This window comes from Carcharodon carcharias, chromosome 4, assembly GCF_017639515.1.
Source record: "Carcharodon carcharias isolate sCarCar2 chromosome 4, sCarCar2.pri, whole genome shotgun sequence".
Taxonomy (NCBI): Eukaryota; Metazoa; Chordata; class Chondrichthyes; order Lamniformes; family Lamnidae; genus Carcharodon; species Carcharodon carcharias.
In genome coordinates, this window is record NC_054470.1 from 64,693,960 (window position 1) to 64,713,893 (window position 19,934).

A 19,934-nucleotide genomic window follows, 5' to 3' on the forward strand; every position below is an offset into this window, starting at 1 on the left:
GGTGCCTCCTCACTGGATGTCGTCATCATCCTCCACAAACCTAGCAGCTATGGGAGCCTCCCGAGTGCACCTGCCTCGCCTGGACAACATGATGGCCTCATCGTCATCATCTTCGCCTTTGAGGACCTCCTCACCCTCATATCCAATGACATCCTCCTCATCAGAGGAGACGTCCAGCTCCTCCATGTCCTCCTCAGCCAGCTCCTCCCCGTGTTGCAGCGCCGGGTTGTAAAGGGCACAGCAGGTGATAGGTGATGACGATGCACGACACCCTCTGTGGACTATATTGCAGGGCTCCACCAGGCCAGTCCAGGCACCGGAACCTCATTTTCAACGTTCCAATAGTTTGCTCCATCAAAGTGTGAGTTGCAGCTTGAGCCTCGTTATATCCTCTCTCTGCTGCAGTCTGAGGCTGCTGCATGGGTGTCATCAGCCGTGGCCTCTGTGGGTAGCCCTTTTCCTCGAGGAGCCAACCCTGCAGCCTCTGTGGACCCTGGAAGATGTCAGGGACCTGAGACCTACTGAGAACGTAGGAGTCATGGACACTCCCTGGGAATCATGCGCAGACCTGTAGGATGTGTTTGTGATGGTCGCACACCAGCTGTACATTCAGCAAATGGAAGCCCTTGCAATTGATGTAGTTGACCCCATGTTGCCACAGGGATCTAAGCATCGCATGAGTGTAGTCGATGGCACCCTGCACCTGTGGAAAACCTGAGATCTGGGCAAATCCCAGCAATCTTGCATCCTGGTTTTCCTGATCCCAGGTGAAATGTACAAAGTTGCGTCCCGTCGTGAAGATGGCATCCGTGACCTCATGGATGCATTTGTGAGAGATCCCACAGAGGTCACCTGTGGAGCCCTGGAAGGAGCCACTGGCATAAGAATTGAGCGCCGTGGTCACTTTAAAGGTCACTGGCAGTGGATGCCCTCTATGTCCCCCTGATGCCAACTCCTGCAGCAGCTGGCAGATGTGACTGACCAACTCTCTAGACCTGGGCTGTCTTCGGCGACACTGGTTCTCATATACCTGCAGGAATGCCAAGCACCCTCTATAGATCCTGGGTCTAGCTAGACACCCACCAACAATGGCTCATTGTGGCTCTTCAGCAGTGTGCGCGAGAGCCCCAGCCGTAGCTTCTTCCTAAGGGTGGTGCTGCTCCCTCTGTCCAGCCAGGCACCTCTGTCATTTTCTTCTCCTTTGTCTCTGTGCTCTGTAAGCCGTGAGGCATACAGCTAGGTCACCAGGCTTCATGCTTCTGAAGTACTCCTCCTGCAAGGTGAAGGAAGATATTCAAAGAACCTCCCTGAAGGCACCTTAACGCATCCCAGAGAGTGCTGGCCACCAGTTTGATGGCTAGAGTTTAATGCGCTGCATGGCTGTCCGAAGCTCCACCCACTTCTGCCCCACTCCACCTGACCAATTGTGGCAGCTTTGCCCACTGGACTGCATGCTGTGCTCTCATCTCAGGTGCAGGCATTCTCCCAACCCACACTGCAAGGCTGCACTGTTAGCTTGAACCATGGGGGAGACTGGTCTAAACCTGAATGGTGACATTGCAAGGGGCTGTGAGCATCTCCACCAGTGACTGCTCCTTGGCCAGCTTTTGCAAGAAGATTGTACAACGTGCCCAGTCATCCAATTGTTCTGCAGTCCACTAAAATGGACATTAGTTTGCAGTCTGTGCCCGAGGGGTGAAAAGCTCTGGAGCACTTGGTGGCACTTTCATGCATCTGCATTGCTTGAGTGGGTAGATAAGCTAGAGGCCTGACTCCAAGCATATCAATGTAGCTGTGCCTGAACTGTCTCAGCTGCAAAGGAATGGTCACTTTATACAAGGTTTCTCTAATGCATGGCTGCTTCACTCCGTGCCCCACCACCAGCCTACCCCCCGCATGTGCTTTGTGCATTACCATAGTTGGAATGCAGCCCTTGCACCCCCCCCACCAACTCACTCCAACCGCAGTGTAACCCTTGCCCCCAACTCCCCAGACTTGCCCCAACTGTAGTGCAGCCCTTACCCCAGCACCACACTGTCAGCCAGCCGGGAAAAAGCAACTTGCCTGTGCCCTTGGGTGAATACGTGGTGCCTCAAACTTGAGGTCCAATAGGCGACCCTCGTAAGTACTCTGCAACGTTATGTGCACTCATCTCTGAGTTCCCCTCGCCAGGTGCACGCCTTATAAATGTTGTTGTGAAACACACGCCAAAGTGCTCGGATGATCCAGCGTGGGGGCTGATTCTGGTGAGCTGGGCTCATAATGTTATACAGGTTTATTACAATGAAGTTCCCAATGTGCAGCAGCGGGAAATGTGGCCTGCCATTGACGGGATTAATGCTATTAGCGGAGCGGATGATTGCAAACTGGTTTCACGATGGCATAAAACCAATTTTTGACCTTCCTGCCATATGATCCGCTCATGCCTGCCATGATCACTGGCACCAACGGGCATGGAAAATTCCACCCCACATTGCCTCTCCTGATTCTTCCCCTTTCTGCTACTCAGTTCCAGGCTGCAGGCTCCAGCCGTGACATCATTGGATTTCTTCCCATGTGCAGACGGGTATTGGCAGCCACCTTGCACAGCCAAATTGCATTGAGAGGTGACACAGTGTATTTAGTTAGAGAAAATTTCTGCTCACCAAGTACCAGACCAATCGTCTCGCAATTTAGAGACAGTGGAATGGTCAAGAGAGTTAGAAGGGAATTGCAGCTCAGTAACTTTTGCAGAATTTAATTAAACCATAAGCTGCAAAAGCAAAGATTTATTTAAACTATAGCCATCCGTTGAACTGTGAAATGAGCTAACATTGAGGCAACAACAGTGCCTACACATCAAAAGTACGTCTTTGGCATTAAAGTGCTTTGGAACATCCTTTGGTCATGTAAGGTGCTATATAAATAATGTATCTTTCTTTAATGCACATGAACAATACACAAGTGCAGCCAAATCAGCCGAATAGCAAACAAAAAACATAACAAAGGTTATCTGTGTGGAGGGAGGCTTGTTGGTCAACATTTGATTTTTAATGTGACTTTGAAGGTAATGTCCAATGTCTTGTTAATTCACTGCATAAGTGGATGAAAGCATTCATCTACTAAGATAAAGCTTTTGAGTGGCAAAATTCTGCAGTGAACTCAATCTTGTCAAGATTCACATATGATGTAAACCAATTCCAAAATTGCTCTTCCATTTTTGCAAGATAACACATCCAACGATTAAGAAAAGCTTTCAAGAGCTTTTAGGCACTGACAGAAAAGGATAGATGATGGATATCAGGAAAGGAAAGCAAGAATTACTGTGTATTAATCACAATGTACTTTTTACTGACAGATGAGAGAGACAAATGGGTAGATCCATTAAAGGCCAGGTCTGTGGGTGCTGCATTGGACAATTGGATAGAGAAAAGGGTGCAGACAGTGGAGAGAACAGAGGGGTTTGGACAGTGGATAGAACAGGGAGTTCAGACTAGGAAATCTGCACCAAATTTGAAAAAAAACACTGCAAAGCTAATTAATAAACTAATTATCTAAGTCAAGATGGCTGGGCAGGTGATGTGCTGTAGCTGTATGATGTGGGAGCTGGCAGATCCCATTGTGAGCTGCAGTGACCACATCTGCAGCAAGTGTTGGTTGCTGGAGGAACTCCGGCTCAGAATTGATGCGCTGGAGTCCGAGCTCCAGATGCTGCGGCACATCCAGGAGGGGGAGAGTTACCTGGACGCTTTGTTTCAGGAGGCGGTCACACCCAGTAGATTAATTACCTCAAGTTCGGTCAGTGGTCAGGGGCAGCAGGGTGTGACTGCGAGTGAGGCAGGTAGAGGGATCCTGTGTTCATGAACAGAGGAGCCTCAGCTCTTGACCTTGTCCAACAGGTACGAGGTACTTGCTCCATGTGTGGATGAGGAAGAGGGCTGTAGGGAGGATGAGCCAGCTAACCTTGGCACCGTGGCACAGGAGGCCATTCAAGAGGGGGGTGCAAAAAGACAAGTGGTAGTTGTAGGGGGTTCTATAGTTAGGGGAATTGATAGCTTCCTTTGTAAGCCGGATCGAGAGTCCCGCATGGTATGTTGCCTGCCCAGTGCCAGGGTGAGGGACATCTCTGACCGGCTTGAAAGGATATTGGACCGGGAGGGGTTGGATTCAGTTGTTGTGATCCACGTTGGGACAAATAACATAGGTAAGACTAGGAAAGGGGACCTGTTTGGGGATTATCAGGAACTAGGAACTAAATTAAAGAACAGGTCCTCAAGGGTTATAATCTCTGGATTACTACCCGAGCCATGTGCAAATTGGCATAGGGACGCGAGAATAAGGGAAGTAAACACGTGGCTAAAGGAGCGGTGCGGGAAAGAGGGGTTCCATTTCATGGGGCACTGGCATCAGTATTGGAACAGGAATACCGTTGGGAAGGTCTCCACCTGAACCGATCTGGGACCAATGTTCTAGCGAAAAGGGTAAATAGGGTGGTCAGTAGGACTTTAAACTAGAAAGTGTGGGGGGAGGGAAGGGTAAAACTCCAAGAAGTATGACTAATGAGACAGGTTAGCATGTGGGGTGGTGGGGGGGGGGGGGCGGGGGGGGGTGGGGGGGGGAGGTGGATTCAACTTCATGGAAAATTATGAAAAAACTGAAAAGAAAGGAGAGCCCAGGTGAGGCTATTAAAGTGCTCAGAACACAAAATAGGGCAGAGTGTTTGGAAAGGGCTAGGAATCTAACTTCAAGCACATCAGATAATGGGATGACAATGAGAAAGGGGACGGGAAATAAAAGACTGAAGGTGTTGCATCTGAATGCACGCAGTATATGAAATAAGGTAAATGAGCTTGTGGCGCAGATTGAAATTGGCAGGTATGATGTGGTGGGCATCACGGAGACATGGCTGCAAGGGGATCAGGACTGGGAGTTAAATATCCAAGGATACACATCCTATCGAAAAGATAGTCAGGTTGGCTTTGTTAGTGAGAAATGAAATTAAATCGATAGCAAGAAATGATGTAGGGTCAGATGATGTAGAATCTGTGTGGGTAGAGTTGACGAACCGAAAACCATAATGGGGGTTATGTACAGGCCTCCAAACAGTAGTCAGGATGTGGGGCACAAGATACACCAGGAGATAGAAAAGGTGTGTAAGAAAGGCAAGGTTACAGTGATCATAGGGGATTTCAAGATGCAGGTAGACTGGGAAAATCAGGTTGATAGTGGATCCCAAGAAAAGGAATTTGTAGAATGTCTACGAGATGGCTTTTTGGAGCAGCTTGTGGTGGAGCCCACTAGGGAACAGGCAATTCTAGATTTAGTGATGTGTAATGAGGCAGATTTGTTAAGGGAGCTTAAGGTGAAGGAACCCTTAGGAGGAAGTGACCATAATATGATAGAATTCACCCTGCAATTTGAGAGGAAAAAGCTGGAATCAGATGTAACGGTATTACAGTTGAATAAAGGCAACTACAGAGGCATGAGGGAGGAGCTGGCTAAAATTGACTGGGAGATGAGCCTAGCAGGAAAGACAGTGGAACAGCAATGGCAGGAGTTTCTAAGAGTAATTTGGGAGACACAGCAAAAATCCATCCCTAGGAAGAAGAAGCATATTAAAGGGAGGACGAGGCAACCATGGCTGACAAGAGAAGTCAGGGATAGCATAAAAGCTAAAGAGAAAGCATACAATGCGGCGAAGAGCAGTGGGAAACCAGGGGATTGGGAAGCCTACAAAGACCAACAGAGGACAACTAAAAAAAAATAAGGAGGGAGAAGAATAAATATGTGGGTAAACTAGCTAGTAATATAAAAGAAGATTGCAAGAGTTTTTTTAGATATATAAAGAGTAAGAGAGAGACAAAAGTGGACATTGGGCTGCTGGAAAATGACGCTGGAGAAGTAGTAGTGGGGAACAAAGAAATGGCGGAGGAACTGAATAGGTACTTTGCGTCAGTTTTCATGGTAGAAGACACGAGTAACATCCTCAAAGTTCAAGAGAGTTGGGGGGCAGAGGTGATTATGGTGGCCATTACCAAGGAGAAGATGCTAGAAAAACTGAAAGGTCTGAAGGTGGATAAATCACCTGGATCAGATGGATTACACCTCAGAGTTCTGAAGGAGATAGCTGAAGAGATAGTGGAGGCATTAGTGGTGATCTTTCAGGAATCAGTGGAGTCAGGGAGGATCCCAGAGGACTTGGAAATCACTAAGGTAACCACCCTGTTTAAGAAGGGAGTGAGGCAAAAGACGGGAAATTACAGGCCGATTAGCCTGACCTTGGTCGTTGGTAAGATTTTAGAGTCCATTATTAAGGATGAGATTTCAGAATACTTGGAAGTGCATGGTAAAATAGGGCAAAGTCAGCATGGTTTCATCAAGGGGAGGTCATGCCTGACAAATCTGTTAGAATTCTTTGAGGAGGTAACGAGTAGGTTAGACAAAGGAGAGTCAATGGATGTTATCTACTTGAACTTCCAGAAGGTCTTTGACAAGGTGCTGCATAGGAGGCTGCTCAGTAAGATAAGAGCCCATGGTGTTAGAGGCAAGGTACTAGCATGGATAGAAGACTGGCTGTCTTGCAGGAGGCAGAGAGTGGGGATAAGGGGGTCCTTCTCAGGATGGCAGCCAGTGACTAGTGGAGTTCAGCAGGGGTCAGTGTTAGGACCACAACTTTTCACTTTATACATTAATGATCTAGATGAAGGAACTAAGGGCATTCTGGCTAAGTTTGCAGATGATACAAAGATAGGTGGAGGGACAGGTAGTATTGAGGAGGCGGGGAGGCTGCAGAAGGATTTGGACAGATGAGGAGAATGGGCAAAGAAGTGGCAGATGGATTACAACGTGGGGAAATGTGAGGTCATGCACTTTGGTAGGAAGAATAGAGGTATAGACTATTTTCTAAATCGGGAGAGAATTCAGAAATCTGGAGTGCAAAGGGACTTGGGAGTCCTAGTCCAGGATTCTCTTAAGGTTAACTTGCAGGTTGAGTCGGTAGTTAGGAAGGCAAATGCAATGTTGGCATTTATTTTGAGAGGACTAGAATATAAAAGCAGGGATGTGCTGCTGAGGCTTTATAAGGCTCTGATGGAGACCACATTTAGAATATTGTGCGCATTTCTGGGCCCCATACCTCAGGAAGGATGTTCTGGCCCTGGAGAGGGTCCAGAGGAGGTTCACGAGAACGATCCCAGGAATGAAAGGCTTAACATATGAGGAACGTTTGAGGACTCTGGGTCTATACTCGATGGAGTTTAGAAGGATGAGGGAGGATTTGATTGAAACATACAGAATACGGAAAGGCCTGGATAGAGTGGACGTGGGGAAGATGTTTCCATTAGTAGGAAAGACTGGGACCCGAGGGCACAGCCTCAGAGTAAAGGGAAGACCTTTTAGAACAGAGATGAGGAGAAACTTCTTTAGCCAGAGAGTGGTGAATCTATGGAATTCATTGCCACAGAAGGCTGTGGAGGCCAGGTTATTGAGTGTATTTAAGACCGAGATAGATAGGTTCTTGATTGGTAAGGGGATCAAAGGTTACGGGGTGAAGGTGGGAGAATGGGGTTGAGAAACCTATCAGCCATGACTGAATGGCAGAGCAGACTCGATAGGCCGAATGGCCTAATTTCTGCTCTTATGTCGTATGGTCTTATGGTCTTATGGTGAGACAGTGGATTGAGCAGGGTGTTCAGACAGTGGATAGTGCAGTGTGTTCAGACAGTGGATAGAGTAGGAGGTTCAGACAGTGGATAGGGCAAAGCATTTAGACAGTAGATAGGTCAGGGGGGTTTGGATGGTGGGTAGAGCAGGGTTTCATTCAGGGGTTAGAGCAGGGTAATTGGACAATGGATGAAGTGGGTGTTTCGGACAGTGGATAGATCAGGCACTTTGGACAGTGGATAGAGCAGGGGGCTCGGACAATGGGTGGAGCAGGGTGCTCGGACAGTGGGTGGAGCAGGGCGTTCGGACACTGTGTGGAGCAGGGGGTTCAGACAGTGGGTGGAGCAGGGTGTTTGGACAGTGGCTGGAGCAGGGGGTTCGGACAGTGGATGGAGCAGGGGGCTCGGACAGTGGGTGAAGTGGGGGATTGGACAGTGGGTGGAGCAGGGGGTTTGGACAGTGGATGGAGCAGGGGGTTCAGACAGTGGGTGGTGCAGGGGGTTTGGACAGTGGGGGGAGCAGGGGGTTCAGCCAGTGGATGGTGCAGGGGGTTTGGACAGTGGGTGGAGCAGGGGGTTTGGACAGTGGGTGGTGCAGGGGGTTTGGACAGTGGGTGGAGCAGGGTGTTTGGACAGTGTGTGGAGCAGGGGGTTTGGACTGTGGGTAGAGCACGGGATTCAGACAGTGTATGAAGCAGGGGGTTTGGACAATGGGTGGAGCAAGAGGTTTGGACAGTGGGTGGAGTGGGTGGTTCGGGCAGCCAATAGAGCAGGGGGTTTGGGCAGTGGATAGAGCAGGGGGCTCAGATAGCTGGCACAGTAAATAGTGTAGACTGTAGATAGAACAGGGGCTGCAGGCTGTGGATATTGCAGTGGGTCAGACAGTGGGTAGAGTAGGATATTTTAGGGCCCTATTTCTGTCTTTTTATTTCTGCAAAGTTTACATTGGCCTGGGAGTCATCTTATAAAGCAGCAGTGCTGTCTGAATGCCAACTACTGATGGATAACTGCGGCATCAAGTGGGTCCCATGGAAAATTACAAAGGCAATAAGAAATGAATTTCACCCTTTCCTTCTTTAATTGACAGGATATCATCCTAACCCTGAAGTCAAAACTATCCATCCGCTGTATAGAGCATTTTGCCCTTGCTTTGAGGGAACGATACAGTTTCACCAAGATCTACCTCTTACATGACGATGAGATCATTGAGCAGGTATGAGGGTTCTGTGCAGTGAAGACATTAGGGGATGATAGTCACGAGAGTTTGCAAGCTCACAAGTGGAGAATTGAAGTTATCCACTTCTACTGAGTGAAACTCTTAGCCGCTCAGTATATCTGTCTTTGATATTACTTAACATTGGTCTGCTGATGATTTCATCAAGTCTGGCATATTTGAAATGTCATTCCTCCTGCAGCAGCTTGGGGAAAGTTTCCAGAGATGGAGGCATTGTAAGTGAAGACTGTATAAAAGCAGCATCTCTTGTCTTTATCGAAATCAGGTGTGGTATTGAAATCTCATGTTCCTGATCAATTTCAGACTACATAGGATAGCACAGAAACAGGCCCAGCCAATGCATGCTGGTGTTTATGTGCCACTTGAGGCACCTTCAATCTTTTCTCACCTAAATGTATCATCTTAACCCTCCATTACCTCCTCACTTATAGCTTCCCCTAAATGCACCTATTCTATTCACTTCAATTTCCCTGTGGTAGTGCGTTCAGTTGTCAGGTTGTTTTGTGTCTCACTCAGAGATCTGGAGCTTGTGTGGTTTAATGTAAACTGTTGACTGTTAACACACAACTATATACATAGCTCCAAGGTATAACACTAACAAGGTGCTATCTTCATGCTTACTTCTCTCAAACTCTCTCTACACACACTCTATTATCCTACCTACATCACATTGTGGGTGGTACTGTTCTCCAGTCCCACATTAATGCTTGCAATGTTGAATACTCACATTCCACATTCTTGGCTGAAGAAGGTTCTTCTGAATTTCCTATTTGATTCCTTGTATTGAAGGCAAAGGAAACATTTTCTCTGTATCCACTCTTTCAAAACCTTTCATAATTTTAAGACCTCTAGCAGGACACCCCTCAGCCTTTTTTCAACAGAAAAGAGACCCAGCCTGTCAATCCTTTCCTGAGCTGTATACCCACACATTTCTGGTATCATCCTTGTAAATTTTCTCTGCACCCTCTCCCGTGCCTCTATACCCTTTTTATAATACGGCGACCGGAACTGCACTCTTTAAGTATGGTCGAACCTAGGTTTGATAAAGGTTTAACATAACATCCATACTTTTCAATTCTATTTCTCTAGAAATAAAGCCTAGTGCTTAGATTTTTTTTCATGGCCTTGCTAACCTGTGACACAACTTTTAGCGATTGGTGTATTTGTACTCTGAAGTTCCTCTGTTCCTCTACCCAACTTAGAGTTGCATCTTCCAAGTAATAAGTGATTTCCCCATTCTTCTCACCTAAATGTACTACCTCACATTTATCTGTGTTGAACTTCATTTGCCAATTATTTGCCCATTCTGGAAGTTTATTAATGTCCCCCTGTAATTTGCTGCAGTCTTTCTTCTCTCCTCAGTATTAACTATTCCACCCACAACCACCTCCCCCCAATCCACCCTGCCTCCCAAAATTTGGCATTATCAGTGAATTTAGAAATTATGTTTTTGATTCCAAATTCCAAATTGTTAAATTGTGAACAGCAGTGACCCCAGCACTGATCCTCGTGGAACACCACTCCCCACCTTCTGCCAAATAATTACCCTTTACCTCTACTCTCTGATTTCTGTCCTGAAGCCAGATAGCAATCCCGACTCCACATTCTCTGGCCTCAAAAAGTTCAATAAGGTTGGTCATGCAAGATTTTCCCCTTTGAAATCCGTGCTGACTATTCATTATTGTATTTTTTAGATGTTCTTCTATTCTCTCATTTGGTTAGGGATTCCATTATTTACCCTCCTACTGATGTTAAACTAATTGGTTTATAAGTCCCAGACATGTTCTGCTCCCCTTCTTAAATCTAGGGATTACATTCACTATCCATCATCCTCCACAACTATACCTTTTTCTAAAGAATTATTAAATATGAGTAGTAATACCTCTGCTGACTCTTTACTAGATTCTTTAAAAATATATGCATGCAATCCATCTAGCGCCAGGGCTTTTACCCTCTTTCAGTCAGTTTATTTGATACATCCTCCTTTTTAAAAAATTTTAAGTGCACTTATTTTATTGGTTATCGCATTATCCAAAATCATATCTGCCCAATATATCTCCCTTGTAAATAGCAAAGCAAAATGATTATTTAATATTTTTGTAATCTCTCTATCCTTATCTGTATTATTTTGTCTATCCTTTAATGGTCCTAATCCTTTTTTAATTGATGTGCCTATGAAGTATTTTAACACTTTGTTTTATGTACTTTGGCAATTTAATTTCATTGTTCCCTTTTGCCTTCCTAATTGATTTTTGACTCCTCTCCTAAACTCCTTGTATTTTCTCTTACCCTGTACGCCTCTGCTACCAATGTACTTAATGGGTGCCTCCTTTCTTTACCCTTAATTATTCCCTTATAGCTTTATTCAATCGGTGAGACCCACTAGTGTTAAGTTTGTTTTTCCCTTTTAGTGGAATATATTTTTCCTGTTCTCTGTTGAACACCATTTCAAATGTTTCCCATTGTTGTTCTATATTGTTGTCTGCTAATATAGTTGCCCATTTTATTTTCACAAGTTCAGTTCTCAGTTCCTCAATCAACTTTTCCCCAATTATCAACTTGCATTAGAGTAACTTAATTCATCAGCATATTTAACAAGATGCCATTTACTGTGTGTTGCATTCATTTCTATAGGTATGTAAACAGGAAGAGATTAGTGAAAGTAGGTGTGGGAAGAGACAGCTGAAATTAGAAGAGGGAATAACGAACTGGCAGAGACGTTAAACATAAACATTCACAATAGAAAACAGAAAAAACATTCCGGAAATAATGGGGAACCAAGGGTCCAGCAGGAATGAGGAACTCAAGGTAATCAGCCTGAGTAAAGAAATAGCACTGGAGAAATTAATGAAACTAAGTGGTGACAGATTTCGTGGAATGGACAACTTGCATCCTTGGGTTTTAAAAGGGTAGCTGCAGAGATAGTGGATGGATTGGTTTTGATCTTCCAGAATTCCTTAGATTGTAGAACAGTTCCCAAGGATTGGAAGGTAGCAAAGATAACCCTGTTATTTAAGAAGGGAGGAAGAGAGAAAACAGAACTGTAGACTAGTCAGCCTAACATCAGTAAAATGATAAATGGTAGGATTTATTATTAGGGACATGATAACAGGGCATTTAGAAAATCATAATATGATCAAGCAGAATCATCACAGATTTATAAAAGGAAAATCATGTTTGCCTAATCTATTAGGGATTTTTGAGGATCTAACATGTAGGATAAATAAGGGAGAACCAGTGGATTAAGGGGAGAATTTTGTCCCCGTCGGGTGGGCCGGTTGGGAGCGGGCTCGGGCAGGGGTGGGCGCGGAGCAGATCACTGCCCACGATCAGCTGTGTGCCACCATTTTGCATGGGCGGGCCAATTAAGGCCCACCCAACATGACGCGTGCCCCGAAGTGCTCAGCACTATCTGTTCGGGTGGGGGGTGGCGGGAGAGTCGGGGTCTGCGCATGTGCGTGAAAGAGCGCAGAAATCTCCCTGAGGTACGGAGTTGCCTCAGGGAGATTAATTTCATAATGCAAATTTCAAATAAAGAAGCTAAAAAATCATTTACACATGTCCCCTAATGGGATGCTGTCACATGAGCTGGGACATGTTTTTCAAACATTCCAAAAATATTTATTAATGTTATAAACCCTTCAAGAACCCTCATTCCACACATGGATGAGGTTTCATGAAAAATACAAAAGCCGCCTGGGCTCTTCACCTGTCCACCAACCTTAAGGTTGGATGGGCAGCTTTCTCAATTGCCTTAATTGTTTGATTAATGGCCTTAACAGACCTTTGACAGTTCAGCAGGTACTCAGCCGACTCTGGTGTGTGCCCGCCGAATGGAAAATCAGAATGACGTACGGTGACATCAGGACATATGCCTGACATCATCGCACGTAATTTTACCAGTTGGCATGCAGGGCCCACCCCCGCACGCCGAACATAAGATTCTGTCCTAAGTGTTTTTGGTTTTTCAGAAAGCATCACTAAGTTGCCACACATGAGGTTATTACATAAAATTAGGACCATGAGATTGGGGGATAATATATTAACCTGGATTGAGGATGGGTTAATGGGCAGAAGACGGTGAGTAGGAATAAACATAATATTTTTCGGTTGACAGGCCGTAACTAGTGGAGTACAACAAGGATCAAATCTTGGGCCTCAGCTATTTCCAATCTATATTAATGACTTGGATGAGGCAATTGAGTGTAACAAATACAAGTTTGCTGATGATACAAAGTTAGATGGGAAAGTTCATGATGAGGAGGACGGAAAGAGGCTGCAGAGAAATATAGATAGAGTGAGTGGACAAGAACATTGGATCCAATTTGATGAAGTTATCCATTTTGGTAGGAAAAATAAAAGAAGCAGAATATTTCTTGATACTGGAAATGTTTACATTCAAAGGGATATTGGTCTCCTTGTACATAAATCACAGAAAGTTGACCTGCAGGTATCACAAGCAATTAGGAAGAAAAATGGGTACGTTAGCTTTTGTTACAAAAAAGGATTAGAGTATAAGAGTAAACAAGTCTTACAACAATTATACAGGGCAATGGTGAGGCCACATCTGGGGAACTGTGTGCAGCTTTGGTGTCCTTACCTGAAGAAGGATATACTTGGGAGTGCAATCAGTCATTAGATCGGTTTCTGGAATGAGAAGTTTGTCCTATGAGGAGAGATTGAATAGATTAGACCTATGTTTCCTGGAGTTTAGAAGAATGAGAGGTGAGCTGATTAAAACTATGACATTTTTAAGGAGTTGAAAAGGTAGATGCTGATAAAATGATTCCCCTGGCCGGTGAATCAAGAACACGAAGTCACAGTCTCAGAATAAGGGATTGCCCAACTAGGACTGAGATGAAGAGAAAGTTTTTCATGCAATGAGTTCTCAATCTTTGAAATTCTCTACTCTGGAACTATGGATGCTGAGTCGTTGAGTCCTTTCAAAACAGAGGTTGATAGATTCTGGATACTAAGAGAATTAAGGGACATGGGGATGGTGTGGGAAGGTGGAGTTAAGGTAGAAGATCAGTCAGGATCCCTGCTGAATGGCAGAGGGGGCTCTAAGAACCAAATGGCCTTCTCCAATTCCTATTTCTAATGTTCTTATGTTTAACCTGTTCAACTGCAAAATGTACATGCAGACTGATTCAAATTTGAAAGTAAAGCGTTTTTTGGAAGTCTACTAAAAATGGTGTTGAATCTAAAATAATTAAAAAGCACTCAACATCAAGGGGATCTGGGCCTCCAATGAAAAAGGGAAGCCTGCTAGATTGATATCAACAAATTTACCCAGGAATGAGGCATTCCTCCTGACCTCAATATCATCCAATGAAAGAATACTTCTTGTTAAAACATAAGCTGAAAGAAAATGATTTATTAATTATTTCCAAGATGCGACAATAATAAATTAATTACCGGTCTAAATGTTTTCTATCCTTGCCACAGGTAGTTCAGAAGCGAGAACCCCGTGACTATAGGTGTCTCTTCAGGGTGTGTTTCCTGCCAAGAGATCCACTCTTGCTTTTACAAGATGATCCAGTTGCCTTTGAATACCTCTACTTACAGGTACCTGTTTCACTTGAAGGATCGGGAGGCGATGGCATAGTGGTAATGTCACTGGACTAGTAACCTAGAGACGCAGGGTAATGCTTTGGGGACCCAGGTTTGAATCCCACCACCTCCCGGGATGGACCCAGGGTTCCATCCACCCACGGATGATGAAATTTGAATTCAATAAAAACCTGGAATTAAAAGTCTAATGATAATCATTGTTGATTGTTGTAAAATCCCATCTGGCTCACTAATGCCCTTTAGGGAAGGAGATCTTCTGGCCTACAAGTGACTCCAGAGCCACAGCAATGTGGTTTACTCTTAATTGCCCACTGAAATGGCCTAGCAAGCCACTCAGTTCTATCAAACCACTACAAAGCCTCAAAAAAAGAATGAAACCAGACAAACCACCCAGCATTAACCTCAGCACAGGAAACGACAACGGCAAACTCAGCCCTGTTGACCCTGCAAAATTCTCCTTACTAACATTTGGGGGCTAGTGCCAAAAGTGGGAGAACTGTCTCACAGACTAGTCGAACAACAGTCTGACTTGGTCATCCTCATGAATCATATCTTACAGATAATGTCCCAGACACCACCATCACCATCCCTGTTCCACCAACAGGACAGACCCAGCAGAGGTGGCAGCACAGAGTATACAGTTGGGAGGGAGGTTCCCTGGGAGTCCTCAACATCAACTCTGGATCTCGTGGAGTCTCGTGGCATTAGGTCAAACATGGGCAAGGAAACCTCCTGCTGATTAACACGTACCGACCTCCCTCAGCTGATGAATCAGTGCCCATCCAAGTCCTCCATGTTGCACACTGAGGGTGGCACGGGTGTAGAATGTACTCTGCGTGGGGGACATCAATGTCCATCACCAAGAGTGTCTTGGTAGTACCACTACTGACTGGGCTGGCTGAGTCCTAAAGGACATAACTGCTAGACTGGGTCTGCAGCAGGTGGTGAGGGAGCCAACAAGAGAGAAAAACATACTTGACCTCATCCTCACCAACCTGCCTGCCGCAGATGCATCCGTCCATGACAATATTCGTAGGAGTGACCACCACCCAGTCATTGTGGAGACAGCATGCCACTTTCACATTGAGGATACCCTCCATCGTGTTGTGTGGCGCTACAACCATGCTAAATGGGATAGGCTTTGAACAAATTTAGCATCTCAAGACTGGGCGTACATGAGGCACTGTGGGCCATCAGCAGCAGCAGAATTGTACTCAACCACACTCTGTAACCTCAGCCCGGCATATCCCCCACTCTACCATTACCATCAAGACAGGGGATCAGTTCTGGTTCAATGAAGAGTGCAGAGGGCATGCCAGGAGCAGCACCAGGCATACCTATAAATAAGGTGTCAACCTGATGAAGCTGTAACACAGGGCTACTTGCGTGTCAAACAGCATAAGCAGCAAATGATAGACAGAGCTAAATGATCCCACAACCAATGGATTAGATGTAAGCTCTGCAGTCCTGCCACATCCAGCCGCGAATGGTGGTGGATAATTAAATAACTCACTGGAGGAGGAGGCTCCACAAATATCCCCATCCTCAATGATGGGGGAACCCAGCACATTAGTGTAAAAGATAAGGCTGAAGCATTTGCTACAATCTTCAGCCAGAAGTGCCGAGTGGATGATCCATCTCGGCCTCCTCGAGGTCCCCAGCATCACAGATGCCAGTCTTCAGCCAATTCAATTCACTCCGCATGATATCAAGAAAAGGCTGAAGGCACTGGATATTGCAAAGGTTATGGGCCCTGACAACATTCCAGCAATAGTACTGAAGACTTGTGCTCTAGAATTTGCTGTGCCCCTAGCCAAGCTGTTCCAGTACAGCTACAACACTGGCATCTACCCTTGCTATGTTGAAAATTGCCCAGGTATGTCATGTACACAAAAAGCAGGACAAATCCAACCTGGCCAATTACTGCCCCATCAGTCTACTCTCAATCATCAGTAAAGTGATGGAAGGGGTCATCAACAGTGCTATCAAGCAGCACTTGCTTAGCAATAACCTGCTCACTGATGCCCAGTTTGTGTTCTGCCAGGGCCACTCAGCTCCTAACCTCATTACAGCCTTGGTTCAAACATGGACAGAAGAGCTGAACTCCCGAGGTGAGGTGAGAGTGACTGCCCTTGACCTCAAGGCTGCATTTGACTGAGTGTGGCACCAAGGAACCCTAGCAAAACTGTAGTCAATGGGAATCAGGGGGAAAACTCGCCGCTGGTTGGAGTCATACCTAGCACAAAGGAAGATGGTTGTGGTTGTTGGAGGTCAGTCATCTCAGCTCCAGGACATCACTGCCAAAGTTCCTCAGGGTAGTGTTCTCAGCCCAACCATCTTCAGCTGCTTCATCAATGACCATCCTTCTATCATAAGGTCAGAAGTGGGGATGTTCGCTGATGATTGCATAATGTTCAGCACTATTCGCAACTCCTCAGATAATGAAGCAGTCCATGTCCAAGTACAGCAAGACCTGGACAATACCCAGGCTTGGGCTGACAAGTGGCAAGTAACATTCGTGCCACATAAGTGTCAGGAAATGACCATCTCCAACAAGAGAGAATCTAACCATCGTCCCTAAACATTCAATGGCATTACCATCACTGAATCCCACACTAATAACCTCCTGGACGTTACTATTGACCAGAAACTGTACTGGATTAGCCATATGAATACTGTGGCTACAACAGCAGGTCAGAGGCTAGGAATCCTGTGGTGAGTAACTCACCTCCTGGCTCTCCAAAGCCTTGTCCACCACCTATAAGGTATAAGTCAGAAATGTGATGGAATATTCCCACTTGCCTGGATAAGTGCAGCTTCCACAACATTTAAGAATCTTGACACCATCCAGGACAAAGCAGCCCGCTTGATTGGAACCACATCCACAAACATTCACTTCCTTCACCACTGATGCATAGTAGCAGCAGTCTGTACCATCTACAAGATGCACCAAGGCTCCTTAGACAACACCTTCCACACCCATGACCACTACCATCCAGAAGGACAAGGGCAACAGATAGATGGGAACACCACCACCTGGAAGTTCCCCTCCAAGTCAGTCACTATCCTGATTTGGAAATATATCGCCGTTCCTTCACTGTTGTTGGGTCCAAATCCTGGAACTCCCTTCCTAACAGCACTGTGGGTGTACCTTTACCACATGGACTGCAGCAGTTCAAGAAGGCAGGTCACCACCACCTTCTCAAAGGCAACTAGGGATGGGCAATAAATGCTGGCCCAGCCAGTGAAGCCCACATCCCGTGAATGAATTAAAAAAAAACTCCTTTTGAAGATCATGACCATGACCAAATACTTCAGCTTGTCCAGAACAATAGAGCCACAGGACCCAGTCTGCATTTAAATTGGGATAGTTTTAAAACTAATATGTAAAAGCTATATTTCAGTGAGTGAATGGCCAATCTATGGAAAATACTCCTGCGGGAGTCAAGGGAAGCATCTACCATTGGGTGATTCAAATAAAAATTCGATAGATTTCTTTCAGGAAATAGCACTTTGGGATACGCTATATGAATAATTTGAGACATGACATTTGGTAAGTGTAGCAGATTTGGGAGGAAAAAGGTGACTTTGGAGCTCCAGAAGCTCTCCACCGCTGGGGGTTTTTCCTCACTTCATGCCTGGTTTCGTTGTAGATTAATCGTTAGAGATTGATTGCTCTGATTAGTCAATAATTCCAATATCATTGCATCTTTGGTCTATCAGGATTGTAGATGGTGAACTAAATGGGCATGATCTTCTTATGTCTGGCAATTCCTACGTTCAAGGATGTCCTATATTCATTGAAAAGTTATAGTTGGCCTATAGGGATGAGTGACTTCAGTTATGTGTAGACACTGGAGAAGATGAGATTGTTCTCTGCAGAGTGGAGAAGATTAAAGGGCGATTTAAGGGATGTGTCCAAAATGATGAGGGGTTTTGATAGAATAAATAAGAAGAAATTGTTTTCACTGTTTTCACTCAGGTCCAGAGGACACAGATTTATGGCAAAGGAACTAGGGGCAGATGAGGCAAAAAATCTTTACACAACATGTTATGATCTAAAATTCACTGCCTGAAGGGGTGGTGGAAGCAGGTCTGATAGTAACTTTCAAAAGGTATTTGGATATTTACTTGTAAGGGAAACATTACACCACTATAGGGAAAAAACAGGGGAGTGGGAATAATTGATAACTCTTTCAAAGAACCAGCGCAGACATGATGGGCCAAATGGGCTTCTTCTGTGCCATAAAGTTCAATGATTTTATGAAAGGATTTATAAATGATGGTGAAGGGGAGGTGGTGGCCTACTGGTATTATTGTCGGACTGTATTCCAGTGACCCAGAGTAGTGCCGCAGGTTGAATCCGACCACAATAAAATTCCGGAATTGAAAGTCTGATGATGACCTTGAAACATTGCCGATTGTTGCAAAAACCCATCTGGTTCACTAATGTCCTTTAGGGAACGAAACCTGCCGTCCTCACCTGGTGAGGCCATCATGTGGCACCAGACCAACAGCAATGTGGTTGACTCTTAAATGCCCTCTAAACAAGGGCAGTTATGGATGGCAATAAATGCTGGCTGAGGCAGTGACACACACATGAATGAATGAGAAAAAATTGCTTTGAACACTTTTCTAGACAGTTATGTGTAGTGACTTTCACGGTCTTCTCTTTTACAGAGTTGCAATGATGTGCTGCAGGAAAAGTTTGCTATGGAGATGAAATGCAACACTGCTATCCGTCTTTCAGCACTACAGATTCAGGAATGCATCCTCAGCTCCAAGCAGTCTCAGAAAGTCTCTATGAAGTACATTGAGTGAGTCAACATATCTCACAGGGTTGAGCTGTGCATTGATTCAGCTTAAAAGCTGCACCTCACACCAAACTTTGTCCACATTGCACTACATTGACTTTTTGATAGCAAGGCACCTGATTTTCGAGACATCTCATTACTAAGACACTTCATTAGTGAGATGCCTGGTTAGCAAGTTTTGTTAGTGGATCTCTCATTAGTAGTCCCCTAGTTAGTGAAACTCCTCATTAATGAGATTCCTTGTTAGCGAGGCTCCTTATTAATAAGGTGCCTTGCTAGTGAGACTCTTGGTTGGGGGAACTCATTGTTAGCAAGACATTCTTTGCAAGACCACAGCAGCCAGATCCCTCATTAAAGACATTCCTTGTTATCAGCACTCATCGTTTGTGAGATTCTTGGTCAGAGGGACATCATAATCATGAATCACTTCACAAGGATGTTACAGAATTACCCCAGTCGTTTCCCTTAAGCGAGATCAACCTTGGATTTTCATATTTAATCATCTGCACTTGAGGGCTTCCTCCCTGGCACTCCATAGTTCTTCAGATTTCATCAAGTCCTGATTGAAATTGGGGTAGGTATCGAGCAGGCAGGAAGTCAAGACAAGCACCAAAATCCTCTGACCCAAACAGACTGAGGCTCAGACAGTTTTTGCCCCCAGACTTGCCGGCA

At 45.2% G+C, this 19,934-nt stretch overlaps 1 protein-coding gene across 1 annotated transcript in view; it reads left to right on the plus strand.

Moving 5' to 3' along the window:
• Positions 1-19,934, plus strand: part of LOC121276749 (FERM and PDZ domain-containing protein 1-like) — a 114,439-nt gene that overhangs the window by 51,008 nt on the left and 43,497 nt on the right. Inside the window, exons 11-13 of the mRNA XM_041185295.1 lie at positions 8,728-8,853; positions 14,323-14,442; positions 19,129-19,265. Of these exons, the coding sequence (XP_041041229.1) occupies positions 8,728-8,853; positions 14,323-14,442; positions 19,129-19,265 (383 nt within the window). The remainder of the gene's footprint in view (positions 1-8,727; positions 8,854-14,322; positions 14,443-19,128; positions 19,266-19,934) is intronic.